The 18,797-nt window shown below is 37.4% G+C and overlaps 1 protein-coding gene across 1 annotated transcript; it reads right to left on the reverse strand.

The window, feature by feature from the left end:
- Window positions 1–16,010: 16,010 nt before the first annotated feature.
- Window positions 16,011–18,503, reverse strand: LOC114285349 (cytochrome P450 714C2). The gene is made up of 5 exons (XM_028228397.2): window positions 18,109–18,503; window positions 17,790–18,016; window positions 17,436–17,686; window positions 16,976–17,321; window positions 16,011–16,852 (listed from the first exon to the last, which is right to left on the reverse strand). The coding sequence occupies exons 1-5, from the start codon at window positions 18,389–18,391 to the stop codon at window positions 16,421–16,423; spliced, it is 1,539 nt and encodes a 512-aa protein (XP_028084198.2). The 5' UTR covers window positions 18,392–18,503; the 3' UTR covers window positions 16,011–16,420.
- Window positions 18,504–18,797: the final 294 nt, after the last annotated feature.

Consider the following 18,797-nt stretch of genomic DNA (forward strand, 5'->3'; position numbering starts at 1 on the left):
GTTTCACAAGTTCAATGTGAAACAGAAAAATGAATGAGAGTCCAAATCTAGCAAATCTTAGAAAATCCATTAATCATCAGAGATGCCAAAAATGGACTGTATTATCAGATTTTAGAGTTGCCACCTAAATGTTTTTAGGAAATTTTTGAAACTCGTGACTTGTGCCAAAGGCCACTTGTTCGTCGTAACCAAAGTTGTCTCGATAAGGGAACTTAGGTGTGAGATGGGAAGGTTATGAATTGAGCACCCCCTCACCCAATCAAAGATCGGCCTCTACTAATCATGATGTGAATTTTATCAACGTTATATGTTGTTGTTCTGATTTTATTATGCTAACTTCCTATGTGAGGCACACAAGTATAGACTGTTTCACTTGCTTTGGAATGTTTTGATTTCATGTTTGTTTGAAAAGCGTTTTGAATATGTGCAACTCAAAGGGAAAGTTAGCTCATATGTACAATAATCAAAGTCATTCCAACGTAAGTAAAATAGCCTTCATTCACAAGCATTGAAAGAAATATTTCAAGTAAGCGAGTAGCCTCATAGTAGTATGCTTGACATGGCAACATAAACACACATGCAATATGCTAAAGCAAAAATACTCACCTAGTACTCCTAGACAAGCCAAAGAAAAGAAAATAATTAGAAATATGCATGACCCTAACAATCTACATGACTAATGCAACACATACAAGATGCAATTACTAGGTTTGACTTATTAACATGTCATATGGATTAACTCGAAGCATGCAGTAACACACGTATTCAAGTAAGTAGAAAATGACAAGGATATTCGAAAATGATGAACCGAACCTTAATGCATGCAAAAATGGATACAAAGCATGTCAATGATATGAAACGAAAACATGATACTATATGCAACCACGGTAAGCATGTAAATAAAAAGGAGAAAGAAGTAGGGGTTGGAAGACATACAAGAAGACATACAAATATTACACCTTTGCCTCACACAAGAGGGTCTAAATATCCTAATCAACTAATTATTACAAACACAAATGAATAAACTACTTAGTTATTACAAGTCCGAGTGAAAGCAACTAATTAATTATAAATGAATCAAAGAGGCTAATATTAAATGAAAAGCAAGGAATCGCATGCGCATGACCAAGAACATCCTTCGGAAACCCCCACTGCTCACTGCCAGAGGCTGCTCTATTCATAGTCTGAAAAACGACTCTGTTTTGCACCTCAGGATCTGCTCTATTTCACTAAAAAACTAACACAACCGTACAAAAAATGTGGTCGGCCGCCCTATAAAAGTGGTCTATCGTACAGGGGACTAGCCAGCCAACCATTAATTTTGGAAGGGAACTAGAACAGAGTAAAATAGGGGGTTTCCAACAGATGTTCATTCTTCTTTCTCTTTCCTATCATGAAAAAATCTCAAGGAGAGAGTGGGATTGCTTCACAAATCATCAAACATCCCAAGGGTATTTAAATGATGATTAGTGAAGCAACGAAATAGCAGTTAATGCATACAAAGCTAACTAAAACTAATTATGAATGATACAATCTAAGATATGGCCAAGACCCATTGAATCTCATGGAAAACAAGAGCAAGTGAACACTCAAGGTTAAAGAGAATAGGTTTAGAAGGAGCCATTCTTGGAGGAAAAGCTCATACACAAGAGGTTACATCATTAAGAAAACCAAAGAGACTCCTTTTCTTACTTATGGAAGATGGATTGAAACCTCCATTTCCATGCTTCAAAGGAACTAGAAGAGAGTCTCTAATGGTCTTGATGAAAAAGCTCTCATATTACTTTAAAGCAAAAGTAAAACTAAATTAAGTAAAAGTAAGAAATGAAAGCTAAGGAGAGATGATTGCAAGCTCATCTTCCTACTCATGGAACATGGATGAAGCATCCATTTCCATGCTATATGTGTTTTAAACATATATACAATAGAGCAATATCTTCCAAGAAAAGAGATATAAGACAAGAATCAAACTATCTATATGTGTTTTAAACATATATACACAGTTCATGTTTAATCAAAATCTACCTAAAACAATGCTAATATATATATATATATATATAGAACAACAAGAGAGCAACACTAGAGAACAAGCCTATGGAAGGGTGGCTAACCCTTCCACCTTCAACAAGGTCCAAATCACATTTTAAAGCCCAAAATATTTTGAAAAACAGTAGTGAAATGAAAAGAGTTGAAGAATCAACCTCTAGAGAAAAGGAAGAGTTTCTTGGTTCACAAATCACAAGCTAAACACTCTTAAGTATTTGAAATAGTGTTCAAAATCTCAGCAAAAAGCTTCAAAATCAAGCTTCAATTGTGTATATCTAGTGTATCTATATCAAGAGGATAGGAAAGGTTTTGATATCTTTGAAAAAGGATTGCTTACTAAGTTTCTCAACCCCAAACGTTGAGGACAGTTGCCATATTTATAGAATTTCGGCGTTTCACATCGGAAATATCTGAAAAAGGACCGCTAGTTTGGAGCTCGTGCATGGGAGCAACTACAGCTGCAAAATATCTATTCTTGGCAAACATGGCTAGCCAACCAAGAGGACGGCTGGTCGGCCAACATAATGTGGCCTGCTGGTCATTTTTGGTTTTGTTGCTTTTGAGTGGTCAGGCTAGAAAAATAGGGTTTGGTCTAAATGGGGTGCGAGGTTTGGGTTTGAAGCTCAAAACTGAATTCTTTTGCTAAATATTCGAAAGATTACACAGTATAACATTTCATCATTGAGTGTTCAGAGTGAGGCCCCTAAGTCTTAAGGGCAGTCAAAATAGGGTGTCTACATTAATGTATTATGCGTGCAAACTATTGACACTTCTCACATTTCTTGGCATAGGCTTCAGTATCCTTTTGTATGTAGATTCCCCAATACCCTTGGGATATGGCTCTGTGGGAAAGAGATCTGCCTCTTGCATGGCTTCCACAAACTCTTTCATAGATCTCGTATTATAGGTCTTCCACTTGGAAGGATGCACGTATTGTAGTAAGGGTCCAATGAAGGACCTTTTATATAGATAGCCTTCTACTGATAAACAAAATCTAGCCGACTTGAGTTTGATCTTGTGTGCCTCTTTTCTGTCTTCTGGCGGCTTTCCATCTCCGATGAACTTGACCAATGCAACCATCCAGCTTGGGCCTAGCTCTATACATATTGCCTCGTATTCTATTATCAAAGGTTCCACGCTTGGGCCTGACAGATAGTTCACAATAATTGTTTTTATTGTGTCTAGTTTTATAGCACTAGCGAGGTTGGCCAGTGCATCCACACAGCTATTATCTTCTCAGCAGACCAGTTGTAGTCTTTTTGGAATTGGGCTAACAATTTGATGACCTGCCTGACATAGGCCACCATTCACTCATCTTGGGCTGTTTATTCTCCCGTCGTTTAGTTCATGATGAGTTGGGAGTCACAGTAGATTACCACCTCCTCGACTTCGACTACTGCTACTAGTTTCAATTCAGCAATTAGTGTCTCATACTCTGTTTCATTATTTGAGGCCTTGAACCCCAGTTAGATTGATTGCTCTATCATTTGTCTATTTGGTGAGACGAGCACCACTTCTACCTCCTCTTCTTGTTAGTTTGAACTGCCATCGATAAAGAGGCGGAAAGACTCCTCGATGTAGATGTCACAAGGCTTCGATTTCTCTTGATCTTTCTTCTATCTTGTTGGTGTGGGGTTTTGTGGTGCTAGCTATGTTTCCTCTGGTTCTTTTGAGCACCCTAAGCAGAGGTTCACAGGTCTTGGCTTCGGGCTTGCACTCGGTGTGAACGCAGCAAGAAAGTCGGCCAAAACCTAACCTTTGATTGTTGTCCTTGGTCTGTATTCTATGTCGTATTGACCTAGAACTACAACCCATCATGCTATTATGCCTGTCAAGTCTCCATGTTGCAGTAGAGACTTCAGTGGGTACTCTGTGAGTACCACAATCTTGTGAGTTTGGAAGTAATAGTTTAGTTTCTTTAATGCCACTACCAATGCAAGTGTCAGTTTTTTTAGAGGTAGGTATCTCGTCTCTATGCCTGCTAGGGTTTTGCTCACATAATACACCGCCTTTTACTCTCCTTCTTCTCGGATAACCACGACACTGACAGCGTAGTCCAAGACTGCCAAATATAAAAATAGTTCCTCTCTTGAAAGTGGATTTGACAATACTAGTGGAGTTGTCAAATACCTCTTTAAGTCAGCCAGGGAAACTTTACATGCATCAGTCCATAGAAAATTTGTAGCCTTTTTGGGCAACTGGAAGAATGGTTTGTACTTGTTTGAACTTTGGCTAATGAATTTATTCAATGCAGCTGCTTTGTTGGTCAAAACTTGGACCTCTTTTGCTGTCGTCGTGCTCTTCAGATCAAGGATGGCCTTGATCTAATTAGGGTTTTCTTCAATTCCTCTCCTAGTCACCAGATATCCTAGGAACTTACTAGATCCTACTCCAAAAGCACACTTGGAGGCATTCAAATGAAGCCAATATGTCTTCAAGATGTCAAAAACCTCATTCAGATTGCCTAGATGATCTGTAGGTTCTTTACTCTTCACAACCATGTCTTCTATGTAGACTTCCATGTTCTTTCCAATCAGATGTTTGAACATCTTCGTTAGTAGCCTTTGGTACGTTGCCCTTGTATTCTTCAGTCTAAAGGGCATCACTCTGTAATAGTAAAGTCCTTTTGGGGTGATGAATATCATATTCTCCTCATCTGGTGCATACATGGCTATCTGGTGATAACCCTTGTATGCATTAAGAAAACTCTTCCTTCCATGCCTAGATGTGTCATCCACAGGATGGTCTATCTTTGGCAAAGAGAAACAGTCCTTCAGGTAAGCCTTATTCAGGCATGTAAAGTCCATGCAAACTCTTCACTTGTCATTCTTCTTTTTTACTACCACTGTATTAGATAGCCAAGTTAGGTAGTTCACTTTTCAGAATATCTGTGCCTCCAGCAGCTTCTTTACTTACTTTTCAACTGTTTGTACATGGACCAAGGTTGGTCACCTGTATCTTTGGAACATAGGTTTGGCCGACCTATCTACGTTGAGTTTGTGGCAGGTGATCTCGGGGCTGATCCGCAACATCTCGTACGATGTCCAAGTAAACACCTCAATGTTTTCTCACAAGAAAGTCTCCAATTTTCTTTCTTCTTCCTGGACTAAGCCCGAGCCAAGGAGGAAGAATCGCTCTTCATCCCCTTCTTGTACCAAAACCCTTTTCAAAGGCTCTTGGATCTTGTCAGCGGGTTCTTTGTTGACAACATCCAAGACCTTCTAGTCTTTGTCTTCTATCTCTGCCATTTCCATTGCTCTTACATTGCAAGTGTACTTCATTGTTGCCATGGAGCAATTTTTCACCTGCACTTGGTCTTCTCTCATCTACTCAATCCTAAACTCAGTTAGCGTGCAGCCAAGATCTTCCCAAGATGATGTTGTATAGGGAAGAGGTGTCTATAACGGTAAACTGTATAGTTACCATCTTAGTTCCTACTTGAATCTCCAGGTTTGTGGTTCCTAGTGGCTATGTCGGGGTGCCATTAAATTCAACTATTAGGTTGTTGGATTGCTCCAGATCGTCTTTGTGAAGGCTGAGCTCCTTGTAACATCTGACATAGATGATGTCACAAAAACTGCCTTGATCGATCAATATACACCTTACCTGGCAGTCTTTAATCTTCAATGTCACTACTAAAGCATCGTTGTGCGGATGTTGTACCATATCTAGGTCTTCTTCTGTGAATAAGATCATCGGCCCCCGACGTCCCTCCATCCGGGGCTTCTTCTATTAAACTTGGTAGACATGCTGCAGATGCTTTATCCTCTGTGTCTCTCTTTAGATCTTGTTCGCATTAACCTTCGTATAGATCACATTGATAACTTGTGGTCCATCTACTTGTGGTAACAGGAGATGGTGGTGATACCAACACCTAGGCCAGCCTCACCTAGGCCAGCCTCACCTATTCCTCTCGTTTCGTTCCTTCGTCTTTCAAGTCTCTTAGGTGTCCCTGCCTGACCAAATCCTCTAGGTGTTGTTTCAGAGCCCGGCATCCTTGATTCATGTGCCCGTTCTCATCATGGTAGGCATAATTCTTCCTGGGGTTCTTGCCTATATACTTCCCCGGGGTCTTCTGAGATGCCCTAAAGTATGGCTGATTCTTGATCTTTTTCAAGACCTTGTAAATGGGGATCTTGAAAACTGTGCTTACAACCTACATAGCCTTTAATCTTGGTTACAGCTTGTCAGCGTCAGTATTTCCTCGGTTGCACTTTGGTGAACCGTTTCTCTTCTTCTGCTTCACTGTACTCATATTCTTTGTTTTCTTGTCTTCCTCTTTGCGTACTTCTCAATCCTTTCCATGAGGTCCTCCATGTTCTTTGGGAGGGTCTTTGCGAAGGATTGCCAAAGCAGGCAATCATTCTCCAATTCGTTCTTGAAAAACACAACTGCAAGTTCCTGGTTACAAGCCGGGATCTCGATCCCACTCCATAGAGACATCGCATTCAAATACAAACCAACATGGAAGTTTGGGTCTGACTCACCATCATAGATTTGAAATCTTGATATGCTGAATCTCTTTGGTGCCTCGAACGCATCCAACTCCACCGAGAATAGTTTCCTCCGCTGGGTGATGGATGTGACCTTGGCACCCTGCCTCTTCTTTTGGAGGTAGTCTCTGAAATCTTCTTTCGTCGATTTAGGAGCTTGGCTATCGGTCTATTTCAGCCTCTTCGGTAAGCTGCTACTTGTGTTGGGATGTGTCCTTTTGGAATTCTCCACGTCTATTACGTTGTCAAAGAAGAGGCCCTGTCTATTGACTTGCTAAGATCTCCTGATCTAGGTTCCCTTAGTCCTCGGGGCTCTTATGGACTCTTCTCGCCATGATTCTGTCCGCTCGGCTGTCTGTGATCGCCAATGCAAATTTCCAAGTCTCTTCTCATGTTGTGGGACGGTTGACACTACAACCAGTCCTTCCTTTTAGGCTTAAGCATGTCCTGCTAGAGTCGGCATTTTCGGTAAAGAAAACGCCGATTGCATCACCTTGCTTTGCATCATGAAGTTCACCACAGTCTGTAAGTCCGTCAACTTGTTCGCCAAGTCTTTTAGCTCGTCATCTCTTCTTAGGCACCTTTCTTTCCATACCTGAAAGTCACTGTCATTGTAATATTCTTCTTGGTTCCCTCTTTTCAGGCCATTACAGCCACTTTCAGCATTGTTTGCCTCAAGATTTACTTCTTGCAATTCTTCGTCATTGTTTCCTCCTCTAGCATTTGGATCCATGTACTTCTCTTCCTCACTGGGTATGTTGTCCCTAGCTCTCACCTCTTGTCCGACGTTGGCCATCTATTCTATACTAAGTTTCCACATACGATGCCAGAGTGTTGATTTCCAACCTCACAACCAAACAGGGAACTTAGTTGGAGAGCACACAAGGGAATAGATTAAACCAAGCATCTACTAACAAGAAGATAAGAATACTATGGTGGTTTTCCACCAGGGGGCACTCCGATGATCAAGACAATCAACTTATCTCTCAAAGATATTAAGCAAATGACACGACACTTAATAAAAGTATACCTTAGACCCACAAGGGTGCATGTGCCCTCGATATCTAGAAGTCTTACTTCACAGAACTCAAACACAATGCTTATCTTGGACTCTTAGTTATATATGGATGAACTCCTCAAAAGTCTCATCATTATCCAAACTAAGCGCATCACTTATCTAGGACTCTTATCCCCTATCCAAATATCTCGGGATTACACCATATCTCAACAATACCGTAACCACCTCAACAATCTGGCTTGCCCACATGAAACCTCGGTAACATCCCTACCACGTGGCACGATCCTAAAAATATATCCCCACAATCTCTCTCTCTCTCTTTCTCTCTCTCTCTCTAACTTGGATTCTTCTCTCTCTCTCTCTCTAACTTGGATTCTTAAATTGTTTTTTTTTTTTCCAACTACTTCTAGCTCTATTCGCATGCATCTACTACACACATCTATATATACATATGGAAACACAATATATATTTTGTTATGTATGTGTGTTTAGGTTCAGTTTTATTTTTTTTAATACATGACAATAAACATGTGTATGTAATTTTCCAAAAACTATTTTTGACATTTATTTGCTTGTCACCAATTATTTTTATTTTTATTTTTAAATTTGAATCTATTAGAAAATAAGTTCATTAAAGTAAATGGGTTAGTCAGGTTAATTTATCCAATTCGCATTCAATTTAATTCAACCCATTTAAACCCATTTAGTAAATAGGCGGATTTAGATTGAATTATTTTATTATCTAACACGTTCAAACTCATCCATGTGCCACTTCTAGTCATAACTAACATCTTCATGAGTCATAACTAACACCATAATGTGTATAACCAAGCCATAACTAACACTTTGTTTAGATGAAGGAGTTTGGTGAGAAAATAAAAGAAATTAAGAGAATAGAGAGCCCTTTCATTTGTTTGGACGGTTAAGTAGGGTGAGAAAGGGTGATAAAAGGACTCTCACCAAATATGTGTTTTGTTTCTAACTAAATGTGGGAAGATTTAGTGAGAAAATAATTGGGTTTAACGAAATTCTTTTAAAATACCAAAATTACCTTTATGAAAAAAACATAGCGTATTAATATGAAATGTTATTTTAGTAAAATGAAATAAAACACTTTTTTCCCCCTTTCCCTTACTTATTACGCTATCCAAACAAGACATGTGAGAAACCATATTCTCTTCTTTTTTATTTATCCAACCATAATGGTGAGAAATCACAATCATTTCTTTTCTTTTCTCATTTAAGTAAGAAACCACAATAATTTCTTTTATTATCTCTCCTCATCATCCAAACGGTTAAGTCAAAACTAATACCCTAGTAGGTCATAACTAAATAATACAAAAGTCGTAACTAGGGGCATATGGTACACATTCCAAAGGGGTGTGTATCATAAAATTTTCTATATTTAAAATTTAAAATTAACAGTTTATAACTATCTTGTAATTATAAATTGTAAAACCAATCATTTTGTAATATAAAAAAAAATTATTAATACAAAATTTTCATAACTATTGATCACAAAATAGAAATATTCATTCCATCTTAGAGGATTTGAATCCTTCTTTTGTTAAACGTAACTGGAAAAGATCAAAAATCCAAACTTCCAATCTGGTCTAATATCATATTGGATCCTATGGGATTTATTCCCGTCCTTCTACAATTGGATTTGTTGGATTTTGACATTAAACGGATTGCTGGATTAGATAATTGTTAATGGGTTTGGATTTTTCAAGTCAATCAAATTTGGGTCAAGTCCCATCCATTGATAGTTTAGAGTCCGATAGCAACAAACATAGCTTCTTGATTAGTTTGTGATATATAATTTAATTCATTGAAGGTTTTTGGTTGAGCATTTGTACCCAAAAATTGAAGGGTAAATTACACTTTGTCCATTTTATATTTGTTCACTTTTTTATTTTGGCTTTTAAAGTTTTTTTTTTCCCCCTCACTTTAGCTCTGTATGTTTCAAGTTTTTCTGAATTTACTCCTATAGTTGACTTTTGTTAAAAATTAAGACAAAAAATGACATATTAGCTGTCACGTGGTATAAAAATACAGGGTAAATTACAAATACACCTCCCCTGAGATTTGCTTAAAATACCAATTGTCTCTTGTGGTTTGAAAAATTACAAATACCTCATTGTTAGAATTTTTTATTTAACATAATTAATTGAAAAATTAAAATTTGTAACTGTTCACCTATACAATAATAAAATGATCTGAATTATTAATTGAAATAAAATTTTAAAATTATTAAAAATTGTTAATTAACTTAATGATTTATTAATAAAATGACCTATTTGTTATGAAATTAGAAACTTTGGGGGGCATAATGTAATTTCTAAAACCACAAGGGATAATTTGTGATTTAAGTAAACCTTAGGGGGTGTGTTTGTAATTTATCCTAAAATATTTTATTATATATAACTCATTGTTTTGACACAAACTCAAATCCTAATATAATAATATATTTTTTATATTATCTGACAGTTATCATGGCATTTTCAGTCTAATTTTGAACATAAATTAACTTTAGAATATGGGCATCGTGGATCCGTCCAACCCACACAACCCGACCGTACCAACCTAAGATGCGTGTCTTTTGGCGAATGGATGCGGATGGAGTATTTCAAAATTTACAAATACGGTTCGGATGGTAGATCAACCATCCCACACCCGCATGAACCCGATCCGTCGTAAATAAAATTCAAAAAAAGAAAAAGGAAAAAAAAAGGAAAAGAAAATAAACCACTAACGAATAAAAACATAGATTAGAAATAATAAAATATATAATTTTGTGAAAATGTAAAACAATACCTTAAAAATATGCATGCATGGTGCCATGGCCTATTGTAGACAAATAATTCATATTTTTTCATATTACCAGTTATTAGAAATTGTAAAAGTTATTAATTATAATTCAAAAAAATATCCAAATTTTATAAAGTCCAAACTAACAGAATTTGTGAAAATATCTTTCTTACTTATCATTTGATAAGAGTTTATAGATATTTATACTCAGTGTATTATCACTGAGTTTGTTACAAAACAAACTAACTAATTCACAATCTAACTAACTAACAATATAACTAACTCGCTTTACTTCCATAACGATATCTATTATCACATGTGTGAGCTAAGGTGTATGTTGGCTTCTATGTTGGCTGCACTCTTGCCTTGAGCTGCTAATGCTGAGATGAGTATTCCTCAATACTCTTATCATTTCCTCGCAAACCAATGGGGTTGGGAAGCACCATTAGTTTGTCCTTAAGATAATGAAACCGAGAAGAAGACAAAGGCCTAGTGAAAATTTCAGTAATCTGATCAATTGAAGGAATATAAGAAAGAGAAATCTGTTTAGAAGCAACTCTTTCATGAATGAAATGGCAATCTATTTCAATATGTTTCTAACGTGCATGAAAGACTGGATTTGAAGCCAATGCCATAACCGAGACATTATCACACCAAAGAATAGGGGAAGATGAACAAGAGATGGACAACTCTTTGAGGAGCTGTTGAAGCCAACGTAACTCAGCAGTAATGTGAGCCATGGCTCTATATTTAGTTTCAGTTGAGGATCTAGAGACAGTGGCCTGCTTTTTAGCAGACCAGGAAATAAGATTTGGACCAAGGAACACACAAAAGCCTGAAGTTGATCTGCAATCCACACAGTTACCAGCCCGATTAGAGTCAGGGTAGGCATGAAGTACGAAAGGACCAGGTGAGAAGGAGAGGCCTTGAGATAAAGAGCCTTTAACATATTGAAGAATCCGTTTGACCACAGCAAAGTGAGCAACAGAAGGACAGTGCATATGCTGACATACATGATTCACTGCCAAAGCTATGTCAGGCCTGGTTATTGTTAAGTATTGTAAACCACCAACAAGGCTGCGATAGAGAGAAGGGTCAGAGAAGGGCAACTCAGCAGCAAGATCAGAGAAAGATTTGAGAGCCATAAGAGTGGACCTAGACTTGCAATCCACCATGCCAGTCTTGAGCAAGAGTTCACTAGCATACTTTTGTTGTGAAAGAAAAAAGCCATGTGAATGAGACTGAACTGAGATGCCTAAGAAATAGGAGACAAGACCCAGTTCTTTCATAGAAAAAGCCTCATGCATTTGCACAAGCAGAGCATTGATGAGAGTAGAATCATTTCCAGTGAGCAAGATATCATCAACATAGACAAGGATGATGATAATAGAAGATGAAGTAGTCTTGACAAACAAAGATGAATCTGAATGACTAAGACGAAATCCTTGCCCAAGCAAGAACTTAGAGAAGGTAGAGTACCATGCTCAAGGAGCTTGCTTGAGGCCATAGAAGAGCCTTGTGGAGCTTACAGACATGAGAAGGAAACTGAGGGTCTATAAAAGCTTGAGGTTGATCTGTATAGAGTTCTTCTTCCAAGGTACCATGTAAGAAAGCATTGGAGATGTCCAATTGCTTAATAGGCCACTGGTGATGAAGAGCTGGACACAAAAGCACACGAATTGCAGGTTGTTTTGCCATTGGACTGAAGGTCTCATGGTAGTCAATACCTTCTTGTTGATGATAGCCCTTGGCAACAAGCCGAGCTTTATAGGGAGCATTAGAGCCATCTGAGTTCTTCTCGATATAGAAAACCCATTTACAGCCAATGGAAGACTTTGGAGAATGAAGGGGCACTAGAGACCAGGTGCCATGATGATGGAGGGCCTGAATTTCTTTAGTCATAACCTGAAACCAAATAGGAGATTGAAGAGCCAGCTTAGTAGTGGCAGGTTCTGTATGGGTAAGACCAGGAGTGTGAGTTAGAAGAGCCTTAGTTTTTGACTTGGTGAGCATAGGATGAACATTAGAAAGAGAGTGAGAAAATAAAGAAGATCAATAGAAATAGATTGAATAGGAATAGAGAGAGGGGCAGAAGTGGGAGCAGCTGCATTAGACTATATAGCAAAAGACTGAGCAGCTGTAGTGAGCTGAGTAGGAGACTGAACATTAGGCTGTGCAGTAGTCTATATAGCAGATGAGAATGGAACAAGAGTAGACTGAGGAGCTATAGGAGCTGTAGGAAACTGAGACACAACAGAGCTGGATGGAAGAGTAGCAGGAAAAAGCTGAAGTGGAGTAGACTGGACAGTAGAGGGAATAGAGGACCAAAAGAAAGAAGAAATAACAGGTAAAGTAGGAGGGACTACAGTAGTGTGAGCAAAAGGAAAATAACTCTCATTAAGTAAGACATGTCAAGAGAGAAAAAAAAATTCCTGTAGTGGGATCCAAGCATCTGTAGCCTTTAGTGGAAGGATGATAACCCAAGATGACATAAGGAGTGGATCTGGGTTGAAGTTTGTTGGAATTGTAAGGCCTAAGCCAAGGGAAACATTGACAACCAAAGACTTTGAGAAAAGTGTAATCTAGAATGGATTTAAACAATAACTGATAAGGAGAGGAATGACCTAGAGATAGACTAGGCATTCTGTTAATAAGAAAGACAGAAGTAGCCATGGCCTCAAGCCAATACTTAAGAGGGACAGAAGATTAAGACAGTAAAGCAATAGCAGTTTGAGTGATTTGTTGGTGTTTTCTTTCTACAATACCATTCTATTTAGGAGTATAAGGACAACTAAGTTGATGAAGGATACCATGAGATGTACGATAATCAACCATTTTATGATTCACAAATTCACTACCATTATCTGTGCAAAAAATTTTGAGTGAGAGGTTGAATTGATTTTTAGCATAATTCTTGAAATGAACAAATGTAGAGTACACTTCACTTTTAACAAATAAAGGAAAAATCCATGTAAATCTAGTGAAGTCATCTACAAACAAAAGATAGTATTGATAGCCATTTTTGGAAGCATGAAATGGTCCCCAAACATCACTGTGTACAAGAGAGAAAGGTTGTGAAACAGTTAATGTAGAAGGCTTAAAAGGAAGCTTGTGAATCTTAGCTACATTGCAACGAGTACAAGACAAAACATCACATTTATTTGAAAACCTAACAGGTAAATGTTTAGCTATGTGATGAAACTTTAACGTAGAAGGATGGCCCAATCTTTGATACCAAGTATCCAAAGACACCTTTGACTGAAAAGAAGTGTGATAAGCTTGTGAGCAAGAAGTAGTAGATGAAAAAGTGAAGTGATATAAGCCATGCATATGAGGGCCTCTATGGAGCACCTGTTTCGTACGATTGTCCTGAATAAGAAAAGAATTAGCATAAAAAATCACAAAACAATTATTATCTTGAGCCAACTTATGCACAGATAATAGATTTGATGAAATTTGTGGCACATGAAGCATATCTTGAAGGTGAAAAGAAGAGTATGGAGTTAGTAAAATATCCTTACCAACATGGTGAATAGGTAATGTCTGGCCATTGCCAACTGTAACCTGATCAGTCCCATGATAGGGCTCATAAAGATGGAAATTGCTAAGATCATTGGTAATGTGACTAGTTGTAGCAGAATCCACAAACCATGGAGTGGAAGAACCAGATGAAGAAAATTCTGAACTAGATGAAGGAGATGGAGATTGAACTGCAGAATAAGCTGTGGATTTGGATATGCCAGATGAGATGGAAGAGTTGGTGGGTGAAGAATTAGGATCCATTCTAAACCAACAGTCAAGAGCAATGTGATTGTTACCTCCACAGATTTGACAAGAGGTAGAAGATCCTTGAGTAAACTGTCCATAGCCTTGAGTGAACTGTCCGTGGCCTTGAGTGAACAATCAAGAGCAATGTGATTGTGACCTCCACAGATTTGACAAGAGGTAGAAGATCCTTGAGTGAACTGTCCGTGGCCTTGAGTGAACTGACCGTGGCCTTGTCTGCCTCTAGCACCTCTCATAGAGAACCTATTGTTACTGTATCTACCTTCTCTGCCTCAATAAGAGTTGTGGCCCCTATAATTTGAGCCTCTAGATCCTGAAGACTTAGATTCAGTATTGTGAGTTGCAGAATAGGCCATAGTGGAGTCAGTGTTGAGAGCAGATTTGGTCTTATTCTTCATGTGAATAGACTCTGAACAGAGAAGAGAACTCAACTCTTCCATAGTGATTTGCTCAGCTCTAGCACGAATTGTTGTTTTGAAAGCATCATACTCGTCTGATAAGCCATTTAAGGTTAGAAAAACCAGATCTTCATCATCAAAAATGGAAGAAGCAAGACTGAGTTGATTAGTTATGGTTTTGATTTGTAAGAGATACTCTTCCATTGATAAACCTCTTTTGGACACAGACTGCAACTTGTTCTTTAACTGATGGATATGAGATCAAGATAAAGATGTATATCTCTTCTCTAAGGCAGTCCAGACCTGCGAAACAATGTGGAAGATGAAGAATAGATGCAAACACAGGTGGTGAAGGAGTAGCAGTGAGAAAGCTAAGTAGATAAGCATCGATAATCTTCCAATTTTCAAACTCAGGATTCGAAACAGACTTTCCTGAAGAATCCAGCCCTTCTGGATCTGGTGATGTAATTGATCTAGTAACAAACCCTAAGAAATTAGTAGCTCGAAGAACATTTTGGATTTGATTTTTCCAGATCAGAAAGTTAGTAGAATCTAACTTGACTGTGATAAGAGAATTAAAATTTGACAGAAGAAGACTCAGATTTGATGGTAGGATGAATGAAGATAAGTTTGAAGATAAATACGCCATTGAAGAACCTTTACTCGTTGCAGAAGAATGGCTCTGATACCATAACAGAATTTGTGAAAATATCTTTCTTACTTATCATTTGATGAGAGTTTACAGATACTTATACTCAGTGTATTATCACTGAGTTTGTTACAAAACAAGCTAACTAATTCACAATCTAACTAAATAACAATATAACTAACTCACTTTACTTCCATAACAATATCTATTATCACATGTGTGAACTGAGGTGTATGTTGGCTTCTCTGTTGGCTGCACTCGTGCCTTGAGCTACTGAGAGTGTGGCTTGAGCTGCTGATGTTAAGATGAGTCTTCCTCAATACTCTTATCACAAACCGCCAAACTGATCGCATCCATCGGCTAACCTACACAATTCGCTCAATCCGCATCTGCCAAACCGCTGGACGTATGTGGATTGATTTTTTTCAATCTGCCTAATTTTGAACGGATGGCGGATGAGATTCCAACCGACCCAACCCGATTCACGAACACCCCTACTTTAGAAGTAAATTTGAAAAAACTTGAAACTTGAAAAGTCAAAGTGGAAAAAAATAAGCTTTAAGAGTCAAAGTGAGAAAGTGACTAAACATAAAAGAAACAAAGTGTAATTTATCCAAAATGGAACTAGTGAAGCTGTATTTATCTTAGTCTTATATTTTGGGGTGTTATGGGAAGATGGTTAAAAGCTATTTTTTGAAATTTTTTTAATTTTTTGTGAGAAAGTGACTTTTAACTCACTTCCCAAAATAGGCCAAACTCAAAGCTCAGAGTATACATGGCTCAAATATGATATTGTGCATGCTACATTTATTAATTTAAATATGTACTACACAAAAGATTGTATTACACATCCAAAATTTAATGTTAAACATTTTGTTTTGAAAGTCACTAAATTTAAATTACAAAAAAAACTAAATATTACAACACAGCTTAAGACAAATACTTAAGGTAGACCTCGAAAACAGGAAGCAGCCTAACCTAAACAGATGATGAAAGTAAACAACTCTTTTCATGAACACTTCATTGTTATGTATTTTTTTTCAAGCTTATCACAATTTTATAAAAATGGAAGAACTAAAAGTCATTCTTTTACTTTATTACATAACTCGACTTGCTCATGCATTGTCTGCCCGACAACTAATATGTATACATGAAACCACATGATTACCCAATTCCTTTATATAGCATTAGATATGATTCTTTAGCATTTCTCAAAGATTCACTTAGTCAACTTCTGCATGATAAGGTTTACTCCATGTCCTGGTCGTATAATAGTCTCCATCACTGGGGAGTGGACATAATTTGCATGAAGGGAAAAAGAAAATTTGGAGAGAATGATAGCTAGAACAACCTTTATCTCCAGCATCGCAAATAATTGTCCAGCACAGATATGGGGACCATTACCAAAAGGAATATATGCTTGAGGGATTTTGCAAGAACTTCCTATGCCATTAGCAAACCTATCTGGGTTAAATTTGCTTGGGTCAGGACCCCAGAGTTCAGGGTCATGGTGAAGTGGCAGCACAGCAACCCAAACGCCAACTCCTTTTGGAATTTCAAGGTCTCCGAACTTCATATCTTCTAGGGTTTCTCTTGCTATAAAGGGTCCTGGAGGGTAGAGTCTTAATACTTCTTGAATTACTGATGTCAACTGCAATTCAAATTAAAGGAAAATACAATTAATTTTCACAAATCTTGCTAATGAATAGATTGTGCACGAGGAAAAAACTTATCCACAAATTTTTAATGCAAAAATTTCTAGACTCATACTTACCACTTTCATTTTGCCAAGCATAGTGGCATTGGGCAAGTTTTCACTACAAACTTCAGCAACCTCTGCACGGGCACGATCTTGCCATTCTGGATGCGTTGCAAGCAACATCAAGGTCCAGGCTGCAGTGTTTGCTGCGCTTTCAAGCCCTGCTAAGTAAACATTCTTACAGTTGTCGACTATGAGTTGTTCTACTGCAGCTAGTCCAGAAGCACTCATCTTAGCTCCATTGATGATCGTTTGTAGCACGTCTACCTTAGATGAATGCTCATTTACAATACTCATAATCAGTGAATGTATCTCTTTCTTCAATCTCCATTTCTCTAAATTGCTCTTGGTTGGAATGTACCTAAATAACAACCATTTTTAGAAATAATCTAAAGAAAAAAAATGCAGAAATACTTAAAAATAATTACTTCACACATCCAAATGACACACGATAAAAAGAACTTCAAACACCTACCACAAGCCAGGAATGCCGCCAACTAGGAGTGGAGTTTTCATGGCCCTTTCGAGACGCTTGAACCTTGATTGCAATTCATTAATCACTTTGGAATTGCTACGCCCAAACAATGTTTCAGAGATGACAATAGAAGCAAAGCTATGCAAATCCTCATCAACCTTTATATTTGCTGTCCCACTTTGTTTTTCTATTTCAGTCTCCCATGTGTTAATTAGTTTGTTTGCAGAGTCTAACATTATGTGCACCAAATTCTGCATCATATTTTTCCCATTTGATCAATTTCTCTATAGAGTAAATAGTTTGCAAATTCAAATTGTAACAGCTATGGTGAGTATTTTATGTTTGTGTTAGTACCTTAACTTTATCGGCATAGAACTCGGGAGCTATGGTTTTTCTTTGGTGAGCCCAGAACTCTCCATCTGAGGTAAGTATGCCCTTACCAAGCAAGGTTTCTGAATTCTTTTGTAAGAAAAAAGGCTTTCCCAACTTGAGTGATGTGGAGAGGCTTATTTCCTTGGCCAAATGTGGATCAGTAATGTAAACCACTTGATATGTTCCCAAAGCAAAGTTGTACCTTTGACCTATCAAAATCCACTCCAAATAAACATTTGTGATTGGAAATTACATGAACTAGTATAAAAGTAAATGGGTTTTGCAATTGGTTAATACATACCATACTGTTTTGTCCAATGGTCGAATAATGGGAAGGTGAATCGAGCCCAATCGTGTGTGGCTTCACCATCTTCAGTAAGAGCTTTGATGTCTTTGGGTTGGAATTTGATGAAATCAATAGTGTTACCAAGAAGAAATGAAGGTGAAGGACCTCTCAGACCTTGGGTACGAAGCTTTGATCGAAGCCTCTGAGGCCTCACCCAAAATCTATTGAAGAGATAGAGGATGAAACTGGTTAAGAAGAGCAACCCTACAGAGAAAGCAGACTTGAAGAGCAATTCCATATCTTCAATTCTAATCTTTGTTTCTTTTTTATTCCATTTCTCTCTTCTTCTTTTTTTCTTTTTTTTTCCTATAGAACTTCGCTCTTTGGTCTGTGTTTGTTTTTCTTTCACTGGTTTGGCATATATTTATATAGAAGAGAAGAGAATGCTGGTTGGGAAATTATAATAATAATGTAATAGAGAGATGATGACTAATACAAAAAAATATCACTATCATCTAAAAAATATCCAATTCAACGTAAATAAAATTTCTAAATTATTAAAAAATATCACTATCATTTAAACTATAAAAATGTACAATTGTTCCTAAATTATAAAAAAAAATAAAAATACAAATTGGACTGTTAACAGAATGGGTTAAAATGAAACACATCAATAATTTAAAGGGTTTATTTGTATATTTTTA

This window comes from Camellia sinensis, chromosome 7 (assembly GCF_055761805.1).
Source record: "Camellia sinensis isolate YWXY chromosome 7, ASM5576180v1, whole genome shotgun sequence".
NCBI lineage: Eukaryota > Viridiplantae > Streptophyta > Magnoliopsida > Ericales > Theaceae > Camellia > Camellia sinensis.